Genomic DNA, 26,510 nt, shown 5'->3' with positions numbered 1-26,510 from the left:
ATAATAATAATAATAATTTTAAATGTGCGCTTTACTCAAACGGAAGCGGATGTGACGTATTTGCATCCAGATGACGTACTCCGTTCAGGTGATAAACAATCATGGCGGCCTCTGAAGGAGTAATTCCTGTGTATTTCGCCATTAGTAACATCCCAGCGTCCTTCCGCTCAGCGGACCTGAGAAACTACTTCAGTCAGTTCATAGAGAGCGGTGGGTTTCATTGTTTTCACTACCGTCACCGGCCGGAGGTACTCAGAGAAACCCGGCGCCCTGAAATGACGGAGTGTGGAGACAAAGAGGGGTCCGGCTCCAGCTCAGAGGGGACAGAGCGGGTGAGGTCCTGCTGCTGTGTCTGCTCGGTTCGCGGTAAAGAAGCCGACAGGTTCGTCAGGATGTATGCGGGGAATCACTGGATCGACTCGAAGGGGAGCTGGCTGTCCAGGCGCTGTGTTATCAAGAGGGTCAAAGTTACTTCTGACAAAGGTTTGTGAGTTGTTACACATGTGCCGTAAACGCTGCTGCCAGTGGCCCCAACTCTGCTTCTCTAGTCAGGGTCAACGATTTGACATCATGGTTCTGTGACTGTTGGGAACTATGCAGAGCTCAAGAAAATAAAATGAAACTATATTTCTTAAGACTAAACATCTGTGGTAGCCCTTCATCACAAACTATAAAATTATTTCAAACTGGGTTGTTTGCATTAAGGGAATTGCATGTGAAGTGTATCCGGAGTGTTTCACCTTCACTGCTTTGATTTATTATCGGGACTATTATCCCGATAATAACACATGTATATCACAAAATATAAAAGCTTAAATTACTGTTATTATTGTTAAACAAGCCCAATTGGTTGTTTCCTTGTAGTCTTAGTATTTGTGAAGTTACAATTAAAAAAATTTTCCAATGACAATGTAGGATGATTGTCAGTCATTCATAGACTTCACTTTAAATTAAATAAAGTTGCGCAAAGTATGAAATCTATGTGGTGGGGGCATTTATACAAGTGTTATTAGTGTAGGAAATGTGTTGCTTTTTAAAATTGTGACCCTAATTGTTATGTGTGTTTATTTTCAATTCCATTAGATGATGAATCCTTCCCTTATAAAACTAAATATGAGCAGCGGCACCATGTTGCGTTAACGGAGCGCTTCACAGAGGCTGATCTCAAAACCTTATCCGAGCTGAATCCTCCTGCTCTGATGGAGAATGGGAATGTGGGCACACCAGTGAAGGTCTTCCTCCAGCTCATCCAGTCCTGCCGACTGCCTCCACGGCTCATCAGGAAGTTGGGCCTCACTTTCCCCAAGACTAGTTCCAACCGCCGTTATGGCAACGTACATTTTCAGTATCGGAACACTTGCACGGTTCCAGCCACAGAGGAGACTGTTTTAACAGCCGCAGGACATGAGATTTCAGGACCAGGGACTTTGCGTGCCCCACTTTCTCGTCCAAAGCAGCAAGTCGAGAGCACAGAAACAACAGAAGCTTATGAGTTGGAGGAAGAAAAGGATGAGGATGTACAGTCAAACGCAGATGATGTGGGTCTAGATTCAAAGACATTATTATTATTATTGTTGTTGTTATCAGCACATTAAGGCTTCGTTAAAGAGCTGATTCATTCTTTCATTGAGGCTTACCAATCATTCACCCTTTTGTTTGCAGGATGATGACTACTGTGAGGAGTGGGAGCGCCACGAGGCTTTACATGATGACGTAACAACCCAGGAACGCAGCAAAGAGAGGCTGTATGAGGAGGAAATAGAGTTGAAATGGGAAAAGGGTGGTTCGGGGCTGGTGTTCTACACTGATGCCCAGTACTGGCAGGAAGAAGAAGGAGGTAGGCAAAAAAGAAACTGATCATACAGATATTTAAGATTTGTATATTTCCCGGCTTTACCTCATGGTTGTGAGGTCATGAATAGAAAGTATTATTATCCATTTTGAAACAAATTTGTATTGTTTATTTATTGGCTCACTACTTTGAATTTTGTTTTTTGTTTTTTTTGGGATGAAATATTAATTAAAGTTGTGTCATTATGTGCTTTCTCATACGTTCTTTCCATAGATTTTGATGAACAAACTGCTGATGACTGGGATGTTGACATGAGTGTTTACTATGATAAAGGTATTCTAGCTTTGTTACAAACATGCACATCTCCATTTACAATGATTTAAAAGGGAACCAAACTTAACTATCCCTGCAGGGGTATATTTTACTGAAACTATGTCTTCCTCTCACAGATGGAGGTGACATGGATGCCCGTGACTACGTTCGAATGCGGTATGAAAAGAGGCTGAGAGACGGTCTTGAAGGTGGCTCTGGATCCATTCAATCTATCGGCAGCTTTGAGAGGTTCACCAAGGTAAGCAGGTTGTCCTCACCTATAATTTCTTCCCAAAACGACTCATTGTCCCAACATATGTGGCTAATACATTTTCCTTGGGAAGGGTTTCGGTCGTCGTGTCATGGAGAAACAAGGCTGGAAGGATGGTGAAGGGTTGGGGAACAGTCAGATTGGAATTGCTGAAGCTCTGGAGAATGAGGGCCAGCATCCTAAATGCAAAAGGGGCTTTGGGTGCGTATACATTTAGTGAACAAATTTATTTGCATGTTTTACTATGTTGATTTGTTAACTTAATTGTCTCCCTTTGCAGGTATCATGGAGAGAAACTGGTCTTACATCCTGGGAAAAGGGCCAAGACCAACTTCCACATAACCACAAAATATGATAAACCCAAAGACATAGATGGAGGTGACACCTTGCTGAGACGCCAACCTAATACTAGTATGAAGTACAGAGGCTGGCAGCCGGGGGGCAGCATCGGACCACAGAGATGACGATCAACAAATCTTTATTTAGACCATATATTTCTTAATTACTTATGTGTTCATAGCAATTTTACATTAAAAAATTTTCAGACCATTTTGCTGAATTTTTTGTCTTGTTTCCTTTTTTTGTGTAATTTAAGGTCAGATTGCTGACTCACAGGCACAAACAAACCTTCCCTTGCTTCGTACTTAACATTAGAATTAAATGTTTCGTGCTCTATCAAGAATGCAACACAAGGGGCCAGGCTGGGTTAACATATGAAGTTATGTTCCTTAAATCTTCACAGGCAAACACTATCTTGATCCAAGTGAAAAACACTGCTTTTATTTTGACACTCTGGTAACCCGGATGTACTTTGCACACTGCCTTGTGCGTTCTCCTCCGACGTGCGCATGACGCGTTTGTTGAGGTGCTCTAATACCGTAAACAACTCTTTAACTAATGCTAACTTGATAGCGTAAACTAGCTCCTCCGTTAACACCCACTTGTCTAAAGACGTTGTTGCTCCATCCCGGTTTGTAGGTGAGTGCGGACATATAGTATGGCGGCTTTCTTACCTCCTGCCACTGATGGGTGACTCTTGCTACCCGCTCAGGATACCGCGCTGAAACCATGTCCGGCCAGACTGGAGCTGCCGCCTCTATTCGCTTTGGCCAGGTGGTCATTGGACCTCCAGGCTCGGGGAAGACCACATACTGCCAGGGCATGCAGGACTTCCTGACTCAGCTGGGACGGAAGGTGGTCGTGGTGAACATGGACCCTGCAAACGATGGACTGCCATATTCGTGTGCCGTGGATATCTCAGAGCTGGTGACTCTGGGTGATGTTATGGAGGGCCTGAAGCTTGGCCCTAACGGTGGCCTCCTCTACTGTATGGAGTATGTCGAAGCCAATCTGGACTGGTTACACAGCCGGCTGAAGCAGCACAGCTCAGACTGTTACTTCTTGTTTGACTGTCCTGGACAGGTGGAGCTCTACACTCACCAGAACTCAGTGAAGAGTATTTTCTCACAGTTGGCCAAGTGGAATTTCAGGGTGAGCTTCTCACTCATTCAGGGACGTCAATGACCTCATCATATATGTGCTCATTATGCATTCAGTTATTCTGAAAATGATTTCCCCACAGTTATGGCTTGTGACTGTTGTTCTCCACATTCTTGCTTCTGTAGCTCGCAGCGGTGCACCTTGTGGACTCGCATTACTGTGCTGATCCAGCCAAGTTCATTTCTGTGCTGTGCACCTCATTGTCCACGATGCTGCATGTGGAGCTTCCCCATGTCAACATCCTTTCCAAGATGGACTTGATTGAGCAGTATGGAAAACTAGGTAACTTTCCAAAACAAATGTTCTACATGCAGATGGGGTTCTTGTATGTGTACCAATGGTCTCACAGCGTATTGAATTATTCATTTTTGTATGACTAATTCAATATCAGTTACCACGCTAACATATTTGATCTCTTCTCTGTCATCATTTAAAGCCTTCAACCTTGACTTCTACACAGAGGTCATGGATTTGACCTACCTCCTTGATCACCTGACTGCAGATCCTTTCTTTAAAAAATTCCGCCGTCTAAATGAAAAGTTGGCAGAAGTCATACAAGATTACGGCCTTGTCTCCTTTGTGCCTCTCAATGTACAGGTATGGCAGCTGCTTGTGAGACATTTCTTTTTGATTATTGCTAAAAAAAATGACAGAGATTGACTCAGAGTGAATACATTTCATCATGCTCATGATAACTTCTATCCCATAGCATGTCATATCACTGAATTCATATATGGTTCTGTAGCAGATTGGTGCTTCAATTTGATTTCAAAAGAGACTAATGTGAATGGGGTTAGCAAAAGCTCTCTGTATAGGCTATAATCAAACCTTCAAAATAAATGACTGATCTGAAGCATTTATTTCATTCGAACAATTTCGTTGGTCTGATGTGACGCTAAATGTATGAAGCTCGTTACCTGTAAAAATCCATAAATTGGCTGTAGGGTTCAAAGCGTGTGAAAAAAGTGGCGGTTTATAATCCGGAAATTACGGTAGATAACGTTTCATATTTGTATTGGAGCGACAACTGAGTTTACCTAAGGTTGCCTGACTGACATTAACAATTATTGCTCAGTTTGCTCTGAAATTTGGGTTTGATGGCACAGTTTGCATGTGGTGCAGAACCCTGTGGGGTATGTATGTGTGTGTGTATATATATATATGTGTGTATATGTTTTAATGGGAAGAGGACCACATCAATCAAATCCATCTGATGATGCTTACCATAATCAAGAACTGCTTATTTTGTATTGAATACCAGATCCATTTTGTTCAAATGCATTTTGGATTGCTAAATGGTGCTAGCTCTCTTCATGTTGCGTTTGTTCCCTGACATTGCTTCCTCATGGAGGCTGATTTCATCCTGTGTGTGTCAAGAGACAGGAGTCTAGACCACGGTGCCATCACTGCATATGGGACTAGTAATTTATACAAATGGCAGGTTGGTGCTTGGAAAATGCAACCTTGATGCATTTATTTGTTTTCTGCACCCACCCCTAAGTCAAGTGGCCACTAGTTACCATGGTTACCAATGGCACTAACATAGCAAATTTTTAAAAATCAGTACCAAAACATTTTTTTTCCTAGAGAAAAAAAACTTGTTGAACTCTGAGTATAAAAGATCCAGTGAAGTAAGGGTTTTGTGGGTTTTGATTAACAAAAGACACAACAGGAAAGGCATTACCAAATTTCCAAGAGACTTTCAAAATATTTTCCAAGAAGGCGCCTTAATGACAGACAGAAAAAACAGACCGTTAAACAGACTTTACACAGGATTGCTGCTATATACATTTTATACTTAGTTCATGTATTTTCTAGGGTTTGGTCATAAACTACAAACACAGTTGTCTTCATACAGAGTAACAGTGTGTAAGTGAGGGTTTTCTCAGCAAATATTTTGTCAGTGGGTAGTTTCAGTGTATTTCTACTGGGAAAAGCCCCTTGATAAAATGCTGTTATTTTCTGGCTGCAGGACAAAGAGAGCATGATTCAGGTCTTACGGGCAGTGGACAAGGCAAATGGCTATTGCTTTGGAGACCTGGAAGAGAGGAATCTACAGGCCATGATGTCAGCTGCTGTGGGGGCAGACTTCCAGTTTCACTCGTATCCTTTCCTAATCACTGTAGTGACTCGCTGTGACTCATCTGGTTTAAAATCAAACTTTAAACATTTGTGGGAGGAATAAACTCTCAGGATTCTAATAACTTGAATTTATGTCTTGCAAATACTGCCTGAATACAGAATTCACCTTAAATTGTGTCATTTTTGTTATGTTTTCCTTTACAAATGACCCTCCAGGACCCTTGGAGTGCAAGAGAGGTATGTGGAAACAAGTGAAAAGACTGTAGTGGAGGAAATGATGGACATATAAAAAAAGACAAAAATGGTCACCTTTCTGGCATCCATACACCGGGGGAGTCTTGGCAGCATCCATCTCAGTTGGCTTGAATACTGAGCCCCTCTTTTCAAAAAGAGTGAAGACACAGGAACTAAATTTGGTTGCTGTAAATGCTTCAACGTTGCACCACTTTTGAAACTCACATTGTTGACTGAGGAGAGTAAAACCTTGGATTTAGGTACTTCTTACAGAATTTCTCTGCTGCTGTTTTTATGTATGAAAATAAGACATCCTCAAGAGATCCCTGTGCATTTTATTAAGATGTATCAAATCTGAAGGCCCCTTTTTACTTTGTATTTTGAGTATGTTACATTCTTTATACAATACTTACTTTTAGAAGATCCATCTAAATTTTCAATTGTAAAGATCCTGTGGCAGTAATATTCATTCAGAAAGTGGCTACATTAAATGTAGACATTCATGTTTGCCTTCTCTGTGGGTATGACAATAAAAGATTTATGTTAATTCCATTGCTGATTCTTCTAAATCATTAATACTTAAGTCATGTCTGTCTGGAAAGTGTTTTATTTCTTTTTCAGCATTTATCGCATTTGATCACATTAACTATGACAAATTGTTAACCAGCTAACACATGTGAAACAGGGTAACTCTTTGTCTGACCCATTCAGTGTGAGTAATGGGGTCAGGCAGGGTAGCATCTTGTCCCCTTCTGTCTTCACTGTCTATATGGATGATTTATTTGTATGGATAAATGGTTGGGGAACACGTTGTTGGGTGGGGAACTCAGTAGTCAACCATCCTATGTATGCTGATGACTTGGTGGTCTTTAGTCCTTATATTGCTGGCCTACAACAGTTACTTAGGTTCTGCTCACATTATGGCTCAGAGTTTGATATTAGATATAATGCCAGCAAAAGTAATATCATGGTAACCAGAAGTATGGGTGATTAAAAATCTATTGTTTCCAGGCTTCCTACTGTCTGGCTATATCTTGAAGGTGTGTGAAGGTGTAAAATATCTGGGCCATTACATATCAAGTGATCTCTCTGATGACAAGGACATTAAAAGACAAGCCAAGCTAACATGCTGATCCGCAAGTTCAGTATGTGTTCAGTACCTGTGAAGACCACACTGTTCAGATCCAATTGTACTCCTCTGTATACTGCCCACCTGTGGCGCCGCTACAGGAAATGTGGCCTATAATGACTGTATGAGGATACTGCTTAAGGTGCCGAGTGGTAGCAGCGTAAGCCAAATGTTTGTCAATGTCGATGTACCCACCTGCCCTGCTGTTCTACGAAACCTAATGTACAGTTGTATGTGTAGGTTACATGACTCTGAAAATAACATTTTAGCTGGCCTATTCAACTCTGCACTTAGTATGGTCAGGTACACATCTAGACTATGGAACCACTGGTGTGTCAGTTTATATATGTTTGATGATTGATTGATTAATTGATTGTTTGTTTAGACATATCTATTCTCTTTGTTTTTTTTTTTATATATATATATTTTCTATGGACCTCCGAGCTGTCTTTGATAAAGTATACTTACTTACTACTACTACTTTATGTTGTTATAGTGTTATAATTTGGTCCAAAACATCATGGTAAATATTTCCTCGTGTAAACCCCTGCCATGTGCATCAAGTATATTGGCATGGAGGATGTTTGACAGGAAGATGTGGGGCGCAGACAGCAATTTTCCCTGATATGCTGTGGAATATAATAGAACCTGACAACTGCCAGCACCTCAGTGGTCCAAGTGCTGTGTGATTGTGTGTGTCTGTGTTCGATGAATACATATTAGCACGACTACTCCATTTTATTATAGTAACAAAATGTTATTTTTGATAGTTATCAAGTACAAAGAAGTTTAATATCCAACCAATTTAGATTGAACTTTTTAAAAAATATATGATATTTAAAAATGATACCAAATTCAGTCATATTTTAAAAGTTGCCTTTTTCCGTGTCTTTTTGTTCATTAAGCAGTAGATATTATGCCATACTTAGAATAACATGGAAGAAGTATGTCATCCTGTTAATCTAAAGGAACCAATAGGTAACCAGCAAAACATAATCTGAGGTAATAATTACCTGACTAATATCGAGTTCTTGGAGATTGAGTCTACCTTTTGTCCAGCAGGTGTCGCATGTGCTTGTGAATCCTTCTCCCGGATCTACAAAAATCTGCTCCAGCTTTTCTCGGAAGCCAGAGCAGAAAAATTAAGTCAGGCGGGGAGAGGAAGCCACATTAAATCTGTGTTTCTGCACAACTGGCCCTGTGTCTGGTCTCAGGGATGGAAGAGCCCCTGTCTTTCTGAAGGCAGCTAAAACTCTGTTTCTGCTCACAGTTCTGCTGCGCTCCTTTACACGACCACAGCTAAACAGCAGCATCAAAATTCATCCAACAACAAAACTCTACACACACATCTCTGAAAGTGAGGCTTTTGGGTTGCGTGCACGCACATGTTGGTTTGTAGTCAAGACTGAAATAAAGCGTGATCCACTTTGCCAGCTCACACTGATGTGGGAAATCACATTAACCCTGTGTGCTGTGCTGTGCTGTGATGTGCCTGCCTGCAAACTGCTCGCCTCTTCGTGCTTTAGGGGGGTGTGTCAGGCAGAATGTTAAATTGTGTTCCGATGTTTGTACATGTGATCAAGTATGCCTTCTCACTGGTACTTCCTGCCCTTTTTTCTTATAAGCCCCCTAGAGGTAGATGTGCTTCTCTCTCTATCTCTCTCACACTGTGTGTGTGTGTGTGTGTGTGTGTGTGCAGAGCTATTAAGAGAGAGAGAGAGAGAGAGAGCAGAGACAGTTTGTGTGTGTGTGTGTTTGTGTGTGTGGAGGGTGAGAAAAGAAACCGAAAGGCAATCTCGTCCCACTTACACTCAACATTACAATTTTAGTCAGCACCAAATCGAACTAGTAAACGCACTATAAACCTTAGAATATATTTGTGTTCATGATTTAAGGGAAAGAACTCGGCCTCGCTCACGCACACACTTCTCATCCCAGCCCTGTTCAACGCCGTGCACACACCCTGTGTGTTTTTGTGGATGCCAAAAAAATGTCTGCCTCATTTGACTGAGAACTGGGGAGGGCAGGGGGGCAATGCCCCATTTTTCTAATTGTTTGGAGACTTTGAAACTATCCATGCGTCCTCTGTCTGGTAGATAAGGTCTCTCTGTGTGTGTGTGTGTGTGTGTGTGTGTGTCTTCTGTACGGCGTAGTTGAACGTTAGTAGGGTGAGAGAGCTGGAGCCTGTATGCCCATCCCCCCACACTCAGCAGAAGAGTGTTTCTGCTGGAGTGAGAGACAGACAGAGAGGAGAAGAGAGCAGGGAGAGGAGAGGAGGGGGTGGTAGAGGAGAGCAGAGCAGGCAGCAGGCAGGGGAGGGAATAAGAGGGAATGTGCATTGGTAGTCTCGTTTGCTGCAAGGCTTCCTCCTTCTGCTCTGGAAAAACCTATGTATGTTGCCTTTGCTTGCCTAAATACCTCTCACAATCACTAGTGGGAAATAAATCAGCATCCATGGGCATTATTATTATTTTTTTTTTTTTTGCTGCTTGTAGCTTAGAGGAATACAATTTATAGATAACAGGCTATTCTTTCTTTTCCAAATTGAGGTGAAGTAACTGCACTACAAGCCAGGCTGAATGAACTCATCGCACATAGTTTCCACCTTTCAATACATTCAGTTTCCGCCTTGAGCGCAGTCCCAAGCCCTCACATGTGCGACTGTAGCAGCCACATCTATGCAAACACCCACAGACCTGAAAAAATGACATATTTCTTTTGCTAATTAGTTTCTCTCTGCACTGAGATATACACACACAGACATATATAAATGTCTGTGAGTGTGTGTGTGTGAGAGATAGAGAGAGGGAGCTTAACTCTGCACTGTTTTAATATGCTGGTAACACAACATTAATGAGTTGTGTGAATATTACACTCCTCGCTGTTGGGGAGGGACACAATGTGAGGTTGTAAGAAGACACTGGGTTGTAAAGTCCACTCCGCACTGGGAGGCGGATCCAGGCCGTGTTTTGCTGGCCTCCGTGCGGCTCAGTAAAATGGCTGTATGTAGCAGAGCCTCGTGTTGGTTGGGCTCGCTCCCTGCCTCTACCCGGGCTCAGTAACACAACTCCCACAACAATTTCTGTCGCTTTTATACGCATTGTATGGAGCCTCCATCATCTCTCTAAACCATTTACGGAACCGGAACCGGGGGATGGCGGCCGGATTCGATCCGGTATAAGGGGTGGGAATGAATCGGCACAAGGATAAATGGTTATAAACAATTATTTATATTCAATGCTAGCTTGTGATTGTGACTGACTCGCCGAGAGAGGGAGAGAGAGGTGGGGGGTATATCATGGCCGCTCAGGTCGCCAGCGCCGCCACTCTTAACACAAGCCCGCCTTCCGAACTCAAAAAGCCGGATCGAGACCCCAAGGAGGAGTCGGTACCGGGGGAGAAGCAGTCAGACAAAAAGCAGACGGGCTTAGACAGCGGATCGCCGGGCCGGGGAGATCTGCAGGACGGGGCCGACGCTGGAAATGCAGGGGGAGGAGGGGAACCTGAGATGAAGAACGGGAATGGGAACCCGCCCAGGGCTAACAATAATAACCAGAATGACTCTGTCGGACCGGAGGGAAATAACCATCCCGGTTTGGTGCATCACCACGGCACCGCTTTTCCTCCACCTTCTTACGGATACAGTCAGCACTACGGTCGGGCCCCTTTTCATCAACATGGCGGACAACAAAGCCCTGGCATGGCAGCTGCTGCGGGTCCGGTCGTGCAGTCGAGCAACATGATGGACCCGTATCAACCCAATTCACACGATCATGGCTTTTCCAACCACCAGTTTAACAATTACAACCCATTCCCGAACAGGACTCCCTATCCCGGCCAAGCGTACGCCATGAACTCCCCTCGCAGTACCCAGGCGCCGACAGCTGGGGGGCAGCCAGCTAAGCAGCAGCCACCAGCGGGAGGACCCACGGCAATGGCTGGATCTTACAGTAACCAGAGATATAACATTGGAAACCCCCAGCCTACATCCACACCGACACTCAACAAGCTCCTAACGTCCCCCAGCTCGACCCGGGGATATCCAAACTACCCGACTAGCGACTACAGTAGCCAAGAAGGAGCTAGTAAGGGACCAGCAGACATGGGCAGTAGCGGTCAGTATGGAGGGAGCAATCCGGGCTGGCAACAAAGAAGCCATCATCCCTCGCCAATGAGCCCGGGAAGTGCCGGGCAGCCGCTAGTTAGAAACCAGGTAAAATCACACAATTGCAGGAACACGGTGCGGGCTTACAGCACGTCTCCTTCCCTCCTCCTAGCTAGTTCACAACGTAGCAGGCCAGCCATTGTCTGATACTAGTTCGCAAAGACTCTAAAATGGCTGCCTCTCGTGTGTGTTTTTTGCCTTAACACCAGAGCGTTAAAAATGACTTTTGTACATTTCTAAACGTGTCCAACAATGTGCCGGCACCAGCCGGACAACATATAAGTTGTTGAATCGACGTAAGGACGGTCAGGGAGCCAAGAAGGCCCGACTTTGAGAAGGGGCGAAAATACTCGCACAAGAGCAACGGCTGGTTTTCCCCTCCGATCGCTTTGGCTGCTCACAATTTAGTTAGATTTTTACAGCGCTGTGTGGTGGAGGACTGATTAAAGCAAACCTCTCTAAAAGCCAACGTCCCACCAAAAACATTAGACCACGGTAGTTGCTTGTGCGCTCACACTGACATTGTTTTCTTGCCCGATAAAGTGTGATATATTTTTTTTTTTGTGGCCATGGCGGAGGGAATGTGTTGCAGGCGAATGAGCCTCTCACGGTTAGTTAAACGGCGCCTGTCGGCCCACTTTAAATCACCTAAATGTCGCGTTCGGTGTCAAGAAACTATTACAGTTTATTACATGTTCATCACGTATTGATTAAACGCAACCCTCCCTTTTTTTCTCTTCCTTTCTTTCTTTCTTTCTTTCTTTTTTTTTTTTTGCTTTACTGTTCCCATGCGTGCCGCCTGTAAACAGTCGGCTCAGCCATACGAGCGGGTGGCTGCAGCCTGCAGATTGCAGTTTGCACTGGGATTTGAATTGTGGAGGTAAAATCCTGCTGTCAAAGCCAGGAGATAGTTGGTCTTGGGTTGACATGCTAGCTGAAATCTGATTGGCTCCTCATCCGCTGCTCATGGCCATTTATAATTACATGTGATGCAAGGCAACAGTTGCAGATAAGAAAACACAGCATTAACTCATCACTGGGTCAGCAGAGGTATTGCTGCTCACTGTATCCACAGCTCTACCTCTCGCAGTCAAACATGTAGTGTAACAGGAACAGCCTTGTGTATTTTTTATTTTTGCATACAATATATGATTAAAAAATATTTTTGTTATATATAGCTCTAGGCAATTTGTAGTTGCACTAATATTAAAGATGGCTTCTACAGACATGCAGCACAGTTTCTTTTTTTTTTCTTTTTATATTTCCGACAGAACCATTCCTATCCCAAATTCAGAAGCTCGGCTGATGCATATGCCTATGACAGCTGCAGCCCACATCATTGTATGTGACATGTAGTGTTATGTTTGTGTGCAAATAAAGTAATCAGTATAATAATAGCCCTGTATGCTACTAATTTACAACAACATCTGATGGTCCACTAGTTTCGTTGATTGATTTCCATTATACCTTGTTTTTGTAGATAAGCCAGAGATGTTTTTTTTCCCATGCTCAAATTTTTTTTGAAGACGGTGTCAAAATGCAAATCTGTGCCGTCCCCCACAAGGATATGTGTGTATGTGTTGTGTTATAGTACTGCTGTGTCCAGCGTGCCACACAGGTTTGACTGCGTGGCTGCAAAGAATTCCCCCCCAATCCTCCCCCCAAGCCAATCAGAAGGCAGTCCACCATCTCTCACCCACCAAGGGAGTTTCCTCTCTGTCTTATGCAGATTAGCCATGTGCTGCGCCTATTTATTTCACTTCATTATCTGGGATCTGCAAAATGTCAAGTAAGGCATTTTGCATATTATTTGTAAAGGGCTGTTGTTAAGCTGAGAAGTCTGTCCTCACCAAAGTGCACATCTGGGAATTCAGCTGATCTAATGTTGGGGGATTCTTACAGCTTTTAATTAGATGTTGCATGGCTAAAAGTATCATGATATTCCTGACTTTTTGGAGTCAAGCAATATTGGTGAAGAGATAAGTGACTACCACATGTAAGGTTCTAGTACTGCTGAGCAGTAAACTGAGGGTGCTGAGGATTTAGACTGAGCACTGAGTTTTAACATTGAATAGTGTTAGTACGAATGGTTGAGTTAATGACTCAGTATGCACATGTACATTTTTCACTCTCTCTGGCTGTTGTGAAAGTGCTTCCTTCATTTCTGATGTCATTCATCCAGAGCCAAACTGCCTTCTCGGAAGGGGGGTGGACTTGGACCAGGCTCAAAACAGGAGCACAGCTGGGATATGTTTAAGATTGGGCAGACTGCCCTCCTTTCGAAAGTAGATATATATAGCTCTGTTGACTTCCGAAACTATGGCAAAGTGAGGTGAAAAAAAATCAGTGTAATGACCGTGGGAAATAAGGTGAAGGAAGCACAATTTCCGCATTCACTGAGGTTTGTTTTTACATGCTCAATCCTTCAAAAGTCACATGCTGCAGTCAATGATTTTATGGGCTTTGAGGAAAGCACTGTAATAACTTATTTAAGTCGTATAAGAACAAGGTGAGGAGCATCTAGGTTTTTGCAATTATTAGTTTTGCAAGTTATTTACACATTAATATGTATCTTAATATGTACAGCCACCTGGTCCCATGGACCCAATGGGAAAAATAAGAGGACAACTATATGGAGCAGGCAGTCCATACGCTCAGCAGTCGCAGCAAGGTCCTCCCACGGGTCCACAACAGGGGCCTGGTTACCCTGGCCAGGGTTACGGTCCTCCTGGTCCTCAGCGTTACCCAGTGGGAATGCAAGGACGTGCCCCTGGAGGCATGGGTGGGATGCCATATGGTCCACAGGTATTTCACAAGTCTCTTCTTCACGAGTATGTCCTTAATGTCCTCATTAATTTAATAGATTTTTTTCACCAGTATTTGTGTTTGAAGTTTTATCTGTTTGTACTTTTTTTCCAGATGGGATCTTATGGACAACAGGGACCAGGAGGTTATGGCTCTCAGGGCCAGGCACCATATTACGGCCAGCCTGGTCAGGCTCCACATCCAAGCCAGCAACAGACTCCATACTCTCAACCGCCACCGGGACAACCAGTGGGCCAGACACCTTACCCAGGGCAACCCCACTCTGCGCCAACCTCTGCTCCTCACACCCAGGGAGGACCAGCCTATCAGCAGCCGCACATGCCCCCACAGCCACAGGGGCCACTGCCAGGCCCATCCCAAGGGCCTCCACAGTCTCAGCCACCTTATTCCCAAGCCTCCGCCTCGCAGTCGGGTCAATCTCCTTATGCCCAGCAGCAGGGTCCCCCAAGTCAGGCCCCACAGCAGCCAACTTCCCAGGCACCCCCTGGATCACAGGGTCAACCCAGCTACCCAGGGTCCACACAGGGGCCTCAGCAGCCCCCTCCACAGCAACAGCAGGCACAGCCTCCACAGCAGCCACCAGGACACAGTCAACATCCGCAGGGCCAGCCTACAGCCTACCCACAGAATGCTCAGCAGCAGCAAGCACAACAGCCACCTTATCAACGCTTTCCTCCTCCACAACAGCAGGTACGAACTTTTATATTGCATCATAGTCTTTATTTTGTAGATTTTAATCAATATTAATTATCCCTCTCAATATTTCACATTTAGGTGTTTCTGTATCTCTGACAATACACTGAAACATGCGTTCTGTTGTCTTGTAGGAGGTATCCCAGGATTCATTTCAGTCAAACGCCCCTCCATCCTCTCAGCCAAAATCTGGCCCAGAGGACAGTCAAGGCCGCCCCTCCAGCCTTCCGGTCAGTTATGCTTGTTATATCACTACTGGAAAATAAAAACCCCTTTTCAGGCCAAACTTTATCTTTCTGCTGTAATGCTAGAGTAAATTTGTCCTTGCACCTTTCAGTTTTTAGTAGACAAAATATTAATGCTTCTTAAGAAATAGTGTGATCCTCATTACCTTTAAAAACTGCCACTGTGTTTCGTGGAAAGCAGCATTTTGCAGCATGCTTATATCTTGGCAGCTGCGCTGACTGTCCCCGTATAATAATAGATCTTGATGTTTGAGAGACATCAGTGTAGTGGATATGTGTAGCAAAAAAAGGTGCTGTGTAATTGAGTACATCTGTCATGAATACACTAGAGTTTGTGTATCACTAGAGTTTGTGTATTAAATCTCATGGCAAGGCTGCTGGTACATGCTGACTCAGCTTACATCCTACAAACCTTGGTAACCATGACAACACTCTGCAGGATACACACTCCTTTTTTTTGTGAAATAGGTAAATAAGGACAAAGACCTGGGTCTGTGCATGTGTTTGTCTGTGTGTGAATATAGGCTGTAGTATTTGTGTGTCATTCATATCTTAAGAGCAGCGATTACATTTCAGTTTCCCATTACTACAGTCAGCATATGAGATACATATTACAGAACTTTCACTGGATCTCTGCTGTGTGTTTTCAGGACTTGTCAGGGTCAATTGATGACCTGCCAACAGGCACAGAGGGCGCCCTGAGTCCTGGTGTGAGCACATCAGGTGTGTCGAGCAGCCAGGGCGAGCAGAGTAACCCGGCACAGTCACCCTTTTCTCCTCACACGTCTCCTCACCTGCCAGGCATACGAGGACCCTCACCCTCCCCAGCTGGCTCCCCTGCCAGCGCCAGCACACCCCGCACTGGACCTCTGTCACCCGCCAACATGCCAGGTGGGTTGATCCCTCGCACCATGAAATGAGACCTATCATCACTAATTTTCACATCTTAAATAGTGCAACAATATGAACAAGGTGGTTTTCATCTTATATGTGTTAATTTAGCATTTTACAGGGCTGTGCATTCCTAGCAACTGGAATTCGATCCAGAAGATGTACATTTTGTCAGCATATTTAATGAAAATTCGCAACAAAACCAAAACTATACTTGTGTATATAACTAACTGCTGAAATGATTAAACCCTGGTTTAGTTTCAAAGTTTGAATAATGTTCTTGCACGTTATAACAGCTTTCTCTTTGTGGGTTAGACATGGCTCTAACATTGGCACTGTCTGACTTGTCTGATAAGTCAGGCATGAATAAGACCCATATGTTAACAGCTGACAGCTTGGTGTTACCTGTTGATTTAAATAAGTTTCTGAAATGGCCAAATGCAAAACAGCAAAAGCTTGTACTCGCATTTTTCCCCTGGTTTTTGGGCTACTGTTTTTTTTTTTTTTTTGTTTTTTTGCCAAATGCATGTTTACAATGGTGTAATAATTTCCAACATACAACTTTAAATGTGTGTCTACCTTTTATAACCTCATCCAAACTTAAGTTAAATATTATTGCTTAGGCACTCAGATGCCTCCCAGGCCATCAAGTGTGCAGTCAGATGGGAGCCTACATCCTGGAATGAGCCAGTCTCCAATGGCGCAGGACAGAGGTATACTGCAGTTTGAACAAAAATGGTTAAAGATTTCAAATATTTTTTTCTGTGACATCTGAGTTTGAGTGCACTCTTTGGCACCTTCACTCTTTCAGGGTTTATGCAGCGAAATCCTCAGATGCCTCCATATGGCTCCCCTCAGTCAGCCTCTGCACTGTCACCACGCCAATCTTCAGGGGGACAGATGCATCCTGGGATGGCCCCATATCAGCAGAACAACTCTATGGGTGGCTACGGGCAGCAAGGGGGACAGTATGGCCCCCAAGGTGTGTAGATTTGAATCATCTCTGTGAGAGTTAGACATAAAGAGAGAGAATGTGAGCTTTGTTTTATTTCAAAGTACTGTTTTTATGTTGTGAAAAGGATTGAAATGGCTTTGAGAGATGCATCACAAGTTTTGAATTATAATTTCTTCAGTTTTACCCTCCCATTAGTAATGTTTTCTCACATACACATTTCCTATGAAACCTATGGACTATGTCTCCCAGCCTAATAGGAATAGCATGCTACTGTTGGTCCCTCCCTCTGACTCTTTTGCAGCTATTTATAGCTGTGAAATAGAGAGTCAGCTGACGTAGCAGAGCCTCCTGTCAGTAGAGCTGAGACTGTGACGAAGGCTTGTTGCTCAGGGTGCATAGCTCTCTGTACTAGCACACTGTGGAGAAAGAACCTACCTCACAAAGCTTTTGATAGAAGTCATCCACATTTAATATTGAACACAAATAAAGTTCTGGTTGTTACAATGACTATTTTTTACAAAACAGTGTATAGCTAGATCCAAATAATGACTATTTTTTGCTATGCCATCTCTAGGTTATCCCCGTCAACCTGGCTATGGCAACATGCCCAATGCCAACTACCCGGGACCAGGCGTGGGCCCAATGAACCCCATGGCGGGACAGGGTGGAGGGCCCCCATATGCTGGAATGCCTCCGGGAAGGATGCCTCCCAATCAAATGGGGGCACGACCCTACGGCCCCAATATGGTCCCCAACATGGGTCCAAACATGCCTCCTAACATGGGCAACATGCCACCCCAGGTAGGCTCAGGAATGTGTCCTCCCCCAGGCATGAACAGAAAGCCCCAGGACCCTGCAGCCATGCAGCACCCTGCTGCCAACTCCATGCACAACAGGTTGGTTTCTGTTGAATCCTCAAGTCTTCTTTAGATCTTGTACTTTTTATTGACTTCCTGACTTGCAATCAGTATTGGACAGTGGAACCTCACTTTGTCATTGCTGTGAAAACTAGAGTCTCATGATGTCTTGTCTATCCAGGATGCCTGGTTACCCCAACATGTCTCCAGGTATGATGGGGTCTGGACCCCCTTATGGCCCCCCCATGAACAACATGCCTGCAATGATGAACACTCCAGGTGGATCACCCTATGCTATGGGGCCAAACATGGCCAATAACTCAAGTGGTAAGTTGTACAGCGACTACTTCACTTATTCCTTTATTTGTTTAGTTATGTAGCAAATTTCAGTCAAATCCAAGTCTTTATCATTGTCTCTAGGTATGGCCCCCAGCCCAGAGATGAACAATAAGATGAATAACAAAGTAGATGGGAGTGGAACACCCAAGCCAGATTCTAAATCGAAGGTAATCTCTCTACCACATTTTGTAACAGCAGTATTTTTGAAAGTCAATTTTCTTCTAGTGTATTTAGTATTTCTATTTGCTAAAACTGTCTTCTCCTTTTGCTGGCACGAAACAGAAATCCAATTCTTCCACCACAACCAGTGAAAAGATAACACGCCTGTATGAGTTAGGACCGGAGCCAGAGAGAAAGATATGGGTGGACCGTTATTTGGCCTTCATTGAAGAGAAAGCCATGGGCATGAGCAACCTGCCCGCTGTTGGACGGAAACCCCTTGACCTCTTCCGGCTCTATATGTCAGTTAAAGAGATTGGAGGCATGGCACAGGTTAATATGGCCTTTATGAGTGACAAATCCCAAGGTACATTTATTCTTTGCCCTTTTCCTTATTGTATCCGTTCTCATTATATTTTGGTGTGTGTGTGTGTGTGTGTGTGTGTGTCAGGTGAATAAGAATAAGAAATGGCGAGATCTGGCAACTGCCCTGAATGTGGGTACATCCAGCAGTGCTGCTAGTTCTTTGAAGAAACAGTACATCCAGTGTTTGTATGCCTTTGAGTGCAAAATTGAGCGTGGTGAGGACCCTCCTCCTGAGATTTTTTCAGACAACAAAAAGAACCAAGCTGCTAAGGTCCAGCCACCCTCTCCAGGTTAGTTGTACCTCTTTTTTTTATGCGCATCAGATAAACATGTATTTCAATATAGTGATCCACAGATTCATTAACCCACATCTACACACAAACAGTTGTGTTTGAAGGTCATTAAAATCTTACTCTGTCTGCTCCTCTCTTATTTCAAACTGAAGCGTCCCTCTGCTCCACAGCTGGGTCAGGCTCTCTGCAGGGTCCTCAGACACCTCAGTCCACTAGCAGTTCTATGGCTGAAGGGGGAGACTTGAAACCTCCCACCCCAGCTTCTACTCCTCATACCCAGATGCCCCCAATGCCACCTGTGTCCAGGTGACTCTTGTTTAACATTTTAAAACTTCTAAAATACATTATAATAAGAGAAACTAATTTCTTTCTGCCATTTCTTGTGTCTTGCACTTTCCAATATTTTCCCCTCCCCTTTACCTTTGCTTCCCCACTAGGAGTAGTGTGAACCTGCAAGACCCTTTCTCTGAAGGAAATGACCCTGCCTACCCCAGAAAGAACATGACGCCCAATTCAGCATATCAGTCTGGCATTAACACGCCTGACATTCAGGGGCGAATGGGCACCTATGAACCCAACAAGGACCCCTTTTGTAACATGCGTAAAGGTGGGCACGGTGAATGGACTGGAGCTGAATAGTTAATGTATCCAAAATGCTAAATTACATCTTTAATTACCCGTCCATTTAATCACTCCTAAATGGGCTTTTACTCCAAATGCATTTGCAGTTGGGGAGCAGTTTCTACCTGCTAACCAGGGCCCTAACAGTGGGGTGGGTGACCACCACCAGCAGCAGCAGCAGCAGCAACAACAGCAGCAACAACAACAGCAACAGCAACAGCAACAACAGCAACAGCAACAGCAACAACAACAGCAGCAACAACAACAACAACAACAACAGCAGCAGCAGCAACAACAACAACAACAGCAACAACAGCAGCAGCAGCAGCAGCCTCCATTCAACAGAGGACCACCGGGGGCAATGGGCACTATGCCAATGGGGCCCAGACAGCAGTATCCTTATGGACCAGGCTATGACAGGAGGTAAGGACTACTGAACTGAAGGTCATTGAACATGACTGATTATAACCAGGTGGTATATTCCCATGCAGGTCAGAAAGAAAGGACTGAATTTGGTTTGAAATGCTCGAGAATTTACTGTCTTCTTACTCACTTATGTGAGTTTTTGTCATGGTTTTAGAAGTTTCAACTGACAAGAAAGATGTGGTTTGACTGTGGTGGTACATGTATCATTTTCCTGTCATGTCTGTGCCCATTCTGTGAGTGTTCACATTTACTCTGTTGTTCATAAAATAGTCATTAGTCATGTGTTGTTTCATATTATTCATTCTGAAGCTATTCATTTTACTTTAGGCCACTTATTGGTGTACGTATGCTGATATCTTGTCTTTGGGATTGAAGAAGGGTTGTGCAGTGGATTTGTGCGGCTGTGGAAAATAGAGACAAATGAAAAGTTGTTAATTGGATCTTGGATTCTAAATTTAAAATACAAAATCTGAGTGGTTGTGATTTAACTTGGTTAGTAGACACTGAAAAGCTTTGTTCTTACAATTCAAAGTTTTGGATTATGTTTTTCCAAGCACCACAAATGGGCCTATTCTTGTTGATCTGGCATTGGTAAATTATCTGAGTCGACATGTCACAATATTACCATTAAACACTGTTTAGGCCAGGCCAACAAAGAAATGTTCCCTATTTGGACCCGTCTACCCTAGAGCAGCCATATGTCTAGGGGTTGGGAGAGTTTGAAGTTGTGATTGTAAAGTGTGTAAATGAGCTCTAGTTTAATTTGCATTTCTGTGTGAAGCTGAAGAAATTGCTCTTGATTTTCCCAGATCGGAGCAAGGAATGGGCCCAGAGGGCAACATGGGATCCGGTGCTCCTCAGCCAAACCCTATGATGCCTGCCAACGCCGACACGGGGATGTATTCGCCAAATCGCTTCCCACCACAGCAGCCACGGTCAGTTCACATAGCACTTATTTGGCAAAGTTCTTATGTTCAAAGCTCCTGTCAATGGAAACTCATTGAAAACAATGTATTGCTTTTGTGAATCTTAATGTATTAAATGGCATCTTTTAGGTTTGAGAAATGCTGGAAATACATGAAAGTTCTTTGTGGTACAGGATCACATTTAATCCAGTTGTCTGTAGAGTTCAATTTAAGAATTACTGTTGCCATTCCTCTTGGGTAATGCACTGAATTTTATGTAATTTTTTTACACATCTTTTGAAGCTTATTGTGTGGATGTGATGATATTAGCAATCTTAAATTGAGATTATCTGTGGGTATCTTAACAATACAGTTCTTAAAAGGCATTCGATATTTATGTTCAGTACTTACATAACCAATATCATGAAAATTCTGTAAAATTGTGAGGGAGGAAAGAAAAACTGTTGAAACAACAATTTCTTCTGGACATTCACATAAATTCATCACAATATATTACAATGCCTACTGTCACTGACTGCACATGTGTAAAAGCCAAGTTAATTTTGCAATGATGCAAAATATTTTCTTGGCTCCACTGACTTGTCTTGATGTTTGCAGGCATGATTCCTATGGTAATCAGTATCCTGGACAGGGAACGCCCCCTACTGGGTCCTACCCAAATCAGCAGCCTGGATTGTATCCACAACAACAACAGGTAAGTAATCCAGCTACACAACATTAACTTACTGCGTGAGTAATGTACATTCTTTTTAGTTTTTAGTGTATAAGTTGAATACTTTGATAGGGCAGCTATTTTACAATTTAATTTATTTACCTTTTTCTGCTGACAATTTCTAAAACAGTTACTGATACTGGGTGTAATAATTGTATAACTTTTCCACATGTAGAGTTACAAGCGTCCAGTGGAAGGGGGTTACCCTCCATCAAAGCGCCATGAGACAGAGTACAGTGGCCCGTACCCAGGTGGTCAACAACCACCATCGCAGCAGCAACAGCAAGGAGGCACCTCTGCACCCTCTTCAGGACAGCAGGAGCCATACAATCAGTACAGCGGCAGTGGGCCCTTCCCTGGCTCTGATCGCCGTCCACCTGGCCCAGGCAATCAGTTCCCCTTCCCCTTTGGTCGTGAACGAATGCAGGGAACGACGGGGCCCAATGCTCAGCCCACTATGCCCCCTCAGATGATGCAGTCAGGCCCTGAGGGCCCTCAGGGAGGTATGTGGCAAGGACCACGAGACATGAACTATCAGAACTACTCCAACCGGCAAGGCGGCCCTGGGGGCCCACCCCAGGGACCTAGCTACCCTGGTATGAACCGCTCAGAGGAGATGATGTCATCAGAACAACGCATGAATCATGATGGCCAATGGGGGGGTCAGATGGGCCCACGACAGCCTCCCTATGGCCCAGGAGGGCCTGGCCAACCTATGCCTCGTTCAGTACAGTCCAGCTACCAGCCCCCTCAGGGTGTGCAGAACCACATTCCACAGGTGTCCAGCCCAGTCTCCATGCCTCGCCCAATGGAGAGCAGGACATCACCTAGTAAATCTCCTTACATGCACGGAGTAATGAAGATGCAGAAAGCTGGCCCTCCAGTGCCTGCATCTCACATAGTGCCCCCTCCAGTGCAGTCGCCTCTCATAAGACGAGATATGCCTTTCCCCCCGGGCTCTGTAGAAGCGTCTCATCCTGTCCTGAAACCACGCCGAAGACTCACAATGAAGGATATCGGTATGAGTGCAGATTATCAATAGCAAACCCATTTAGTGTCATTGATTTTTTTTTTTTTTTTTTTCTTCCCCCCCCTCCTTTCTTCTTTATTATGGGCATTTGTCAGCTTCACCTTGTTTTTCCTCAGAGAATACTTAGTAACTGTTGTTTTTCTGTCTTGATTTCTTAGGAACACCAGAGGCCTGGAGAGTCATGATGTCATTAAAGTCTGGTTTATTGGCTGAGAGTACATGGGCCTTAGACACCATTAACATTCTCCTGTATGATGACAGTAGTATTTCCACTTTTGATCTCAACACGGTGAGATTTAATAGTGAGCTACCTAATGATGTTTATTGCTGTATATACATGGTCATTGTGTCTAAAAGTGTCTCCTCTTTTCTCAGTTGCCGGGCCTTCTAGAGTTGGTGGTCGAGTATTTCAGACGTTGCCTCATTGAAATCTTTGGCATTCTGCGGGAGTATGAAGTTGGGGATCCTGGCCAGCGGACACTACTTGATCCCGATGCCTTGAAACGAGACTGGGACAGCGCAGAAGAAGAGGAACCTCGGGCTGAGGACATGGATCAAGAGGAAGAAGATGACGAAGAAGAAGAGCGAGAAACTGAGGCACTGACTCATGTGAAAGAGGAGGAAGAACAAGAGCAGTGCTCTAAATCTCGGGGTAGAGATGAGAAGACGGATGAGGAGAAGAAGAACAAGAGTTCTTCATCAGAACAGACATTCTCATCCCAATCCTTGGCAGCTCATGACAGACCCAAACAGGCCAGCAAGTTTGACAAGTTTCCCTTAAAGGTGGTACGAAAGAAAGACCCATTTGTAGCTGGCCAGTCTAAGAATCACAGCAAACTGCAAGAGTTTGACAGTGGGTTACTTCATTGGAGTGCTGGAGGGGGAGACTCAACAGAACACATCCAGACCCACTTTGAACCTCGCAAAGACTTCTTGGAGCCCCGAGCACGTATACTTGTGCCGCATGTTTTGCTGAAGAGACGAGTCATAGAAGACGAGATACAGGAGATTTGTTTGCCAACCGAGGAAGAGAAAAGGAAGCATCAGGATGAAGAAGAAAGGCCAAAAGATGCATCTTTTTCAGACAAAGCAGCAGTCTCGGAGAAGGCCAGCGACTTACTCATCAGTGAGGAGGAGAGAAAAAGTAATTCTGAGATAAAGACAGTTGAGAAAGGTGTGACAAGTCAGCAGGGGGATAATAGACCAATTCTTTCCCCTGGCAGTGTTTTGCAGAAACAGCAGACTGGCACCATCCTGGAGGACGAGCCTCACAGTAAAGATGAGGGGCCGCTCATTGCACTGACTAACTGGCAGGATTCTTTAGCTCGTCGCTGCATTTGTGTCTCCAATATTGTCCGCAGCCTCTCCTTTGTGCCAGGCAATGACCATGAGATGTCCAAACATCCAGGACTCCTTCTTCTACTAGGTCGCCTGATCCTGCTCCACCATAGGCACCCTGAGCGCAAACAGGCTCCACTCACCTACGAGAAGGATGAAGATTCAGATGAGGGGGTGGGCCAAAGAGATGAATGGTGGTGGGACTGCTTGGAGCTCCTGAGGGAAAACACACTGGTCACTTTGGCAAACATCTCAGGCCAACTGGACCTTTCCATCTACCCTGAGAGCATCTGTTTGCCTCTGTTGGATGGTCTTCTCCACTGGGCTGTCTGCCCCTCAGCAGAGGCCCTGGACCCCTTCCCTACACTGGGCCCCCACAGTGCTTTGTCACCTCAGAGACTGGTCCTGGAGACGCTAAGCAAGTTAAGCATTCAAGACAACAATGTGGACCTCATCTTGGCCACTCCACCATTTGGTCGGTTGGAGAAGCTATATGGAAACCTGGTGCGGCTAATTGGAGACCGGAAAGTTGCTGTCTGCAGGGAGATGGCAGTGGTCCTACTGGCCAACCTGGCCCAGGGTGATACTATGGCAGCCCGAGCAATTGCTGTTCAAAAGGGCAGTGTCGGCAACTTGCTGGGCTTCCTGGAGGATAGTCTGGCTGCTACACAGCTTCAGCAGAGCCAGAGCTCTCTACTACACCTACAGGGGATGCACTTCGAGCCCACAAGTCCGGACATGATGCGGCGAGCTGCCCGCGCTTTGCACGCCTTAGCCAAGGTGGAGGAGAACCACTCAGAGTTCACACTACATGAGTCCCGACTCCTCGACCTTTCAGTGTCTCCCTTAATGAACTCACTGGTTTCTCATGTTATCTGTGATGTACTCTTTTTGATTGGCCAGTCATGACAGCTGTAGGGAGCCTTGGCTCCACATTTTGGGGTTTTTATCCCCAATCCCCTCTTCCCTGGTAACCTGGCTTGTGTGTGTAACAGGGCAAGGAAAGTTCAAGTGACTGTCTTTAATTTATGAAAATCCTTCAGATTCCATTCTCTGAGCCCTCCCCAGGCCGTCCTTGCTGGAGGAGGGTAATCACAGAGCTGTGGTGGATTACAAACCAGAGAGATGCCCACAAAGTGACACTACTTGCAACACGAATGCCAACTGGATGACACAGAGCAGAGGACCATGGTCGGGAAACTGTTCTGCACTTGGGGGAAAGTACTTTTTAATAAAGATAAATAAATGAATGAATAAATAGCTGAAAAACAAAAACTGTAACCAAAGTTGCTGTCTCGTTTACAGTGAGTTTGGGAGACACAGTGTGCCCTAGCTCTCCCCTCAAGGGCACAATGAGTCTGTAACTGGTTGCTGTTCAAAGGTGAAGCAGACTGACAAGTGGCCTACTGGTTATAGTTGTTGTAGTTGGATTTTCACCAGTCTGCCCGACAGTAGACAAAGTGCTGTCAATAGACACCTTCACCAGGGAGGCCTGTGCAGTGTGCAGTAGATTGTAGGACATTTTCTGTACCGTACTGCTCTTGAGTGTAAGCATTCTGTAACACGTTTCACACAGAAGCTGATGATGCAGCTCTTCTAGAGTTCTGAGGTCATTTTAGTTTGGTGTTAAACAGAAAATGGCTTTCTTCCCCAAAGTATCAAGAACCTACAACACCCTTACCTCCTCTTATCCCTTGATTGTATGAATACCCTTATGAAAAGAAATCACCTCTTAGGACTGGTTTTCAACTTCAAATACAGCTTTGCTGTGGTGTATATATAATGTTGTACATTACACTTCCTTTCTCTGTGTCTGTCTGTCTGTGTCACTATTCTCACACTTGTTCTTGGTGAGGGATGGAGGCTGACTTGTGAGTTTGGTCTGTGACCTCCAGTCCCTGCTGATTAGACCCACTCCTCTGGTCTCTCCACAGCTCCGTAGTACGGCAGACACGGCTCAAACCTGTTATCTCCTGGTACAACAAAAATAAACTAGATGAAGTACACATTGACAATTTTTCTCCAGTCATGGATTCTGCATATTTGTATTTCAGACTATGTAGCTAAAACAACATGTAAATTCCTCCCTTCCCTTTTTTTGGCTCAATGAATATCATTTATTCAGTATGAAATCTTTATACTATATGTTCCACGTGGTAAGAATAAATGTACATTAAATCTTCGTAAGCTGTTTGATGGTTTTATTCTTCTGGAATAATGACCTCTTCTGGACAAACAAATGTGAGAGTCAAATGAAATTGGCATCGAGAATTTCTGAAACAAGTGTCTCCATCTCCATGCTCAGAAAATATGAATTCTGGTAGATTGATATGAAATCCACTGAGTTT

The 26,510-nt window shown here is 44.3% G+C and overlaps 3 protein-coding genes across 8 annotated transcripts; all 3 read left to right on the top strand.

Annotated features, from left to right (window-relative positions):
• Window positions 1-101: 101 nt before the first annotated feature.
• On the top strand, window positions 102-2,910 carry gpatch3 (G patch domain containing 3). 2 transcript variants are annotated; one of them, XM_029504912.1, is made up of 8 exons: window positions 102-483; window positions 1,084-1,431; window positions 1,462-1,538; window positions 1,663-1,837; window positions 2,066-2,125; window positions 2,242-2,363; window positions 2,449-2,576; window positions 2,656-2,910. In XM_029504912.1, exons 1-8 carry the CDS (start codon window positions 102-104, stop codon window positions 2,837-2,839), a joined length of 1,476 nt encoding a protein of 491 aa, XP_029360772.1. In that variant the 3' UTR covers window positions 2,840-2,910. The 2 variants fall into 2 exon arrangements, with proteins under 2 accessions (XP_029360772.1, XP_029360771.1); XM_029504911.1 differs by having other exon boundaries at window positions 1,084-1,538.
• A 298-nt stretch (window positions 2,911-3,208) lies between these two features.
• gpn2 (GPN-loop GTPase 2) lies at window positions 3,209-6,743 on the top strand. Of its 2 annotated transcripts, XM_029504739.1 has the most exons (6): window positions 3,209-3,353; window positions 3,427-3,866; window positions 4,001-4,157; window positions 4,312-4,472; window positions 5,848-5,978; window positions 6,174-6,743. In XM_029504739.1, the coding sequence occupies exons 2-6, from the start codon at window positions 3,444-3,446 to the stop codon at window positions 6,244-6,246; spliced, it is 945 nt and encodes a 314-aa protein (XP_029360599.1). In that variant the 5' UTR covers window positions 3,209-3,353; window positions 3,427-3,443; the 3' UTR covers window positions 6,247-6,743. The 2 variants fall into 2 exon arrangements, with proteins under 2 accessions (XP_029360599.1, XP_029360598.1); XM_029504738.1 differs by having other exon boundaries at window positions 3,209-3,866.
• A 3,605-nt stretch (window positions 6,744-10,348) lies between these two features.
• Window positions 10,349-26,353, top strand: arid1aa (AT-rich interaction domain 1Aa). Of its 4 annotated transcripts, none has more exons than XM_029504258.1 (20): window positions 10,349-11,533; window positions 14,072-14,290; window positions 14,405-15,001; window positions 15,139-15,234; window positions 15,900-16,140; window positions 16,764-16,853; window positions 16,952-17,122; window positions 17,670-17,991; window positions 18,134-18,279; window positions 18,373-18,458; window positions 18,574-18,783; window positions 18,902-19,106; window positions 19,280-19,415; window positions 19,547-19,716; window positions 19,838-20,153; window positions 20,966-21,091; window positions 21,680-21,776; window positions 21,970-22,813; window positions 22,983-23,113; window positions 23,200-26,353. In XM_029504258.1, the coding sequence occupies exons 1-20, from the start codon at window positions 10,619-10,621 to the stop codon at window positions 25,069-25,071; spliced, it is 6,990 nt and encodes a 2,329-aa protein (XP_029360118.1). In that variant the 5' UTR covers window positions 10,349-10,618; the 3' UTR covers window positions 25,072-26,353. The 4 variants fall into 4 exon arrangements, with proteins under 4 accessions (XP_029360118.1, XP_029360117.1, XP_029360115.1 ...); XM_029504257.1 differs by having other exon boundaries at window positions 10,350-11,533; window positions 19,262-19,415; window positions 19,553-19,716; XM_029504255.1 differs by having other exon boundaries at window positions 10,350-11,533; window positions 19,262-19,415; window positions 19,550-19,716.
• The last annotated feature ends 157 nt before the right edge of the window (window positions 26,354-26,510 follow it).

Source organism: Echeneis naucrates, chromosome 6 (genome assembly GCF_900963305.1).
Source record: "Echeneis naucrates chromosome 6, fEcheNa1.1, whole genome shotgun sequence".
Taxonomy (NCBI): Eukaryota; Metazoa; Chordata; class Actinopteri; order Carangiformes; family Echeneidae; genus Echeneis; species Echeneis naucrates.
This window is presented reverse-complemented; position numbering and strand designations above follow the sequence as displayed.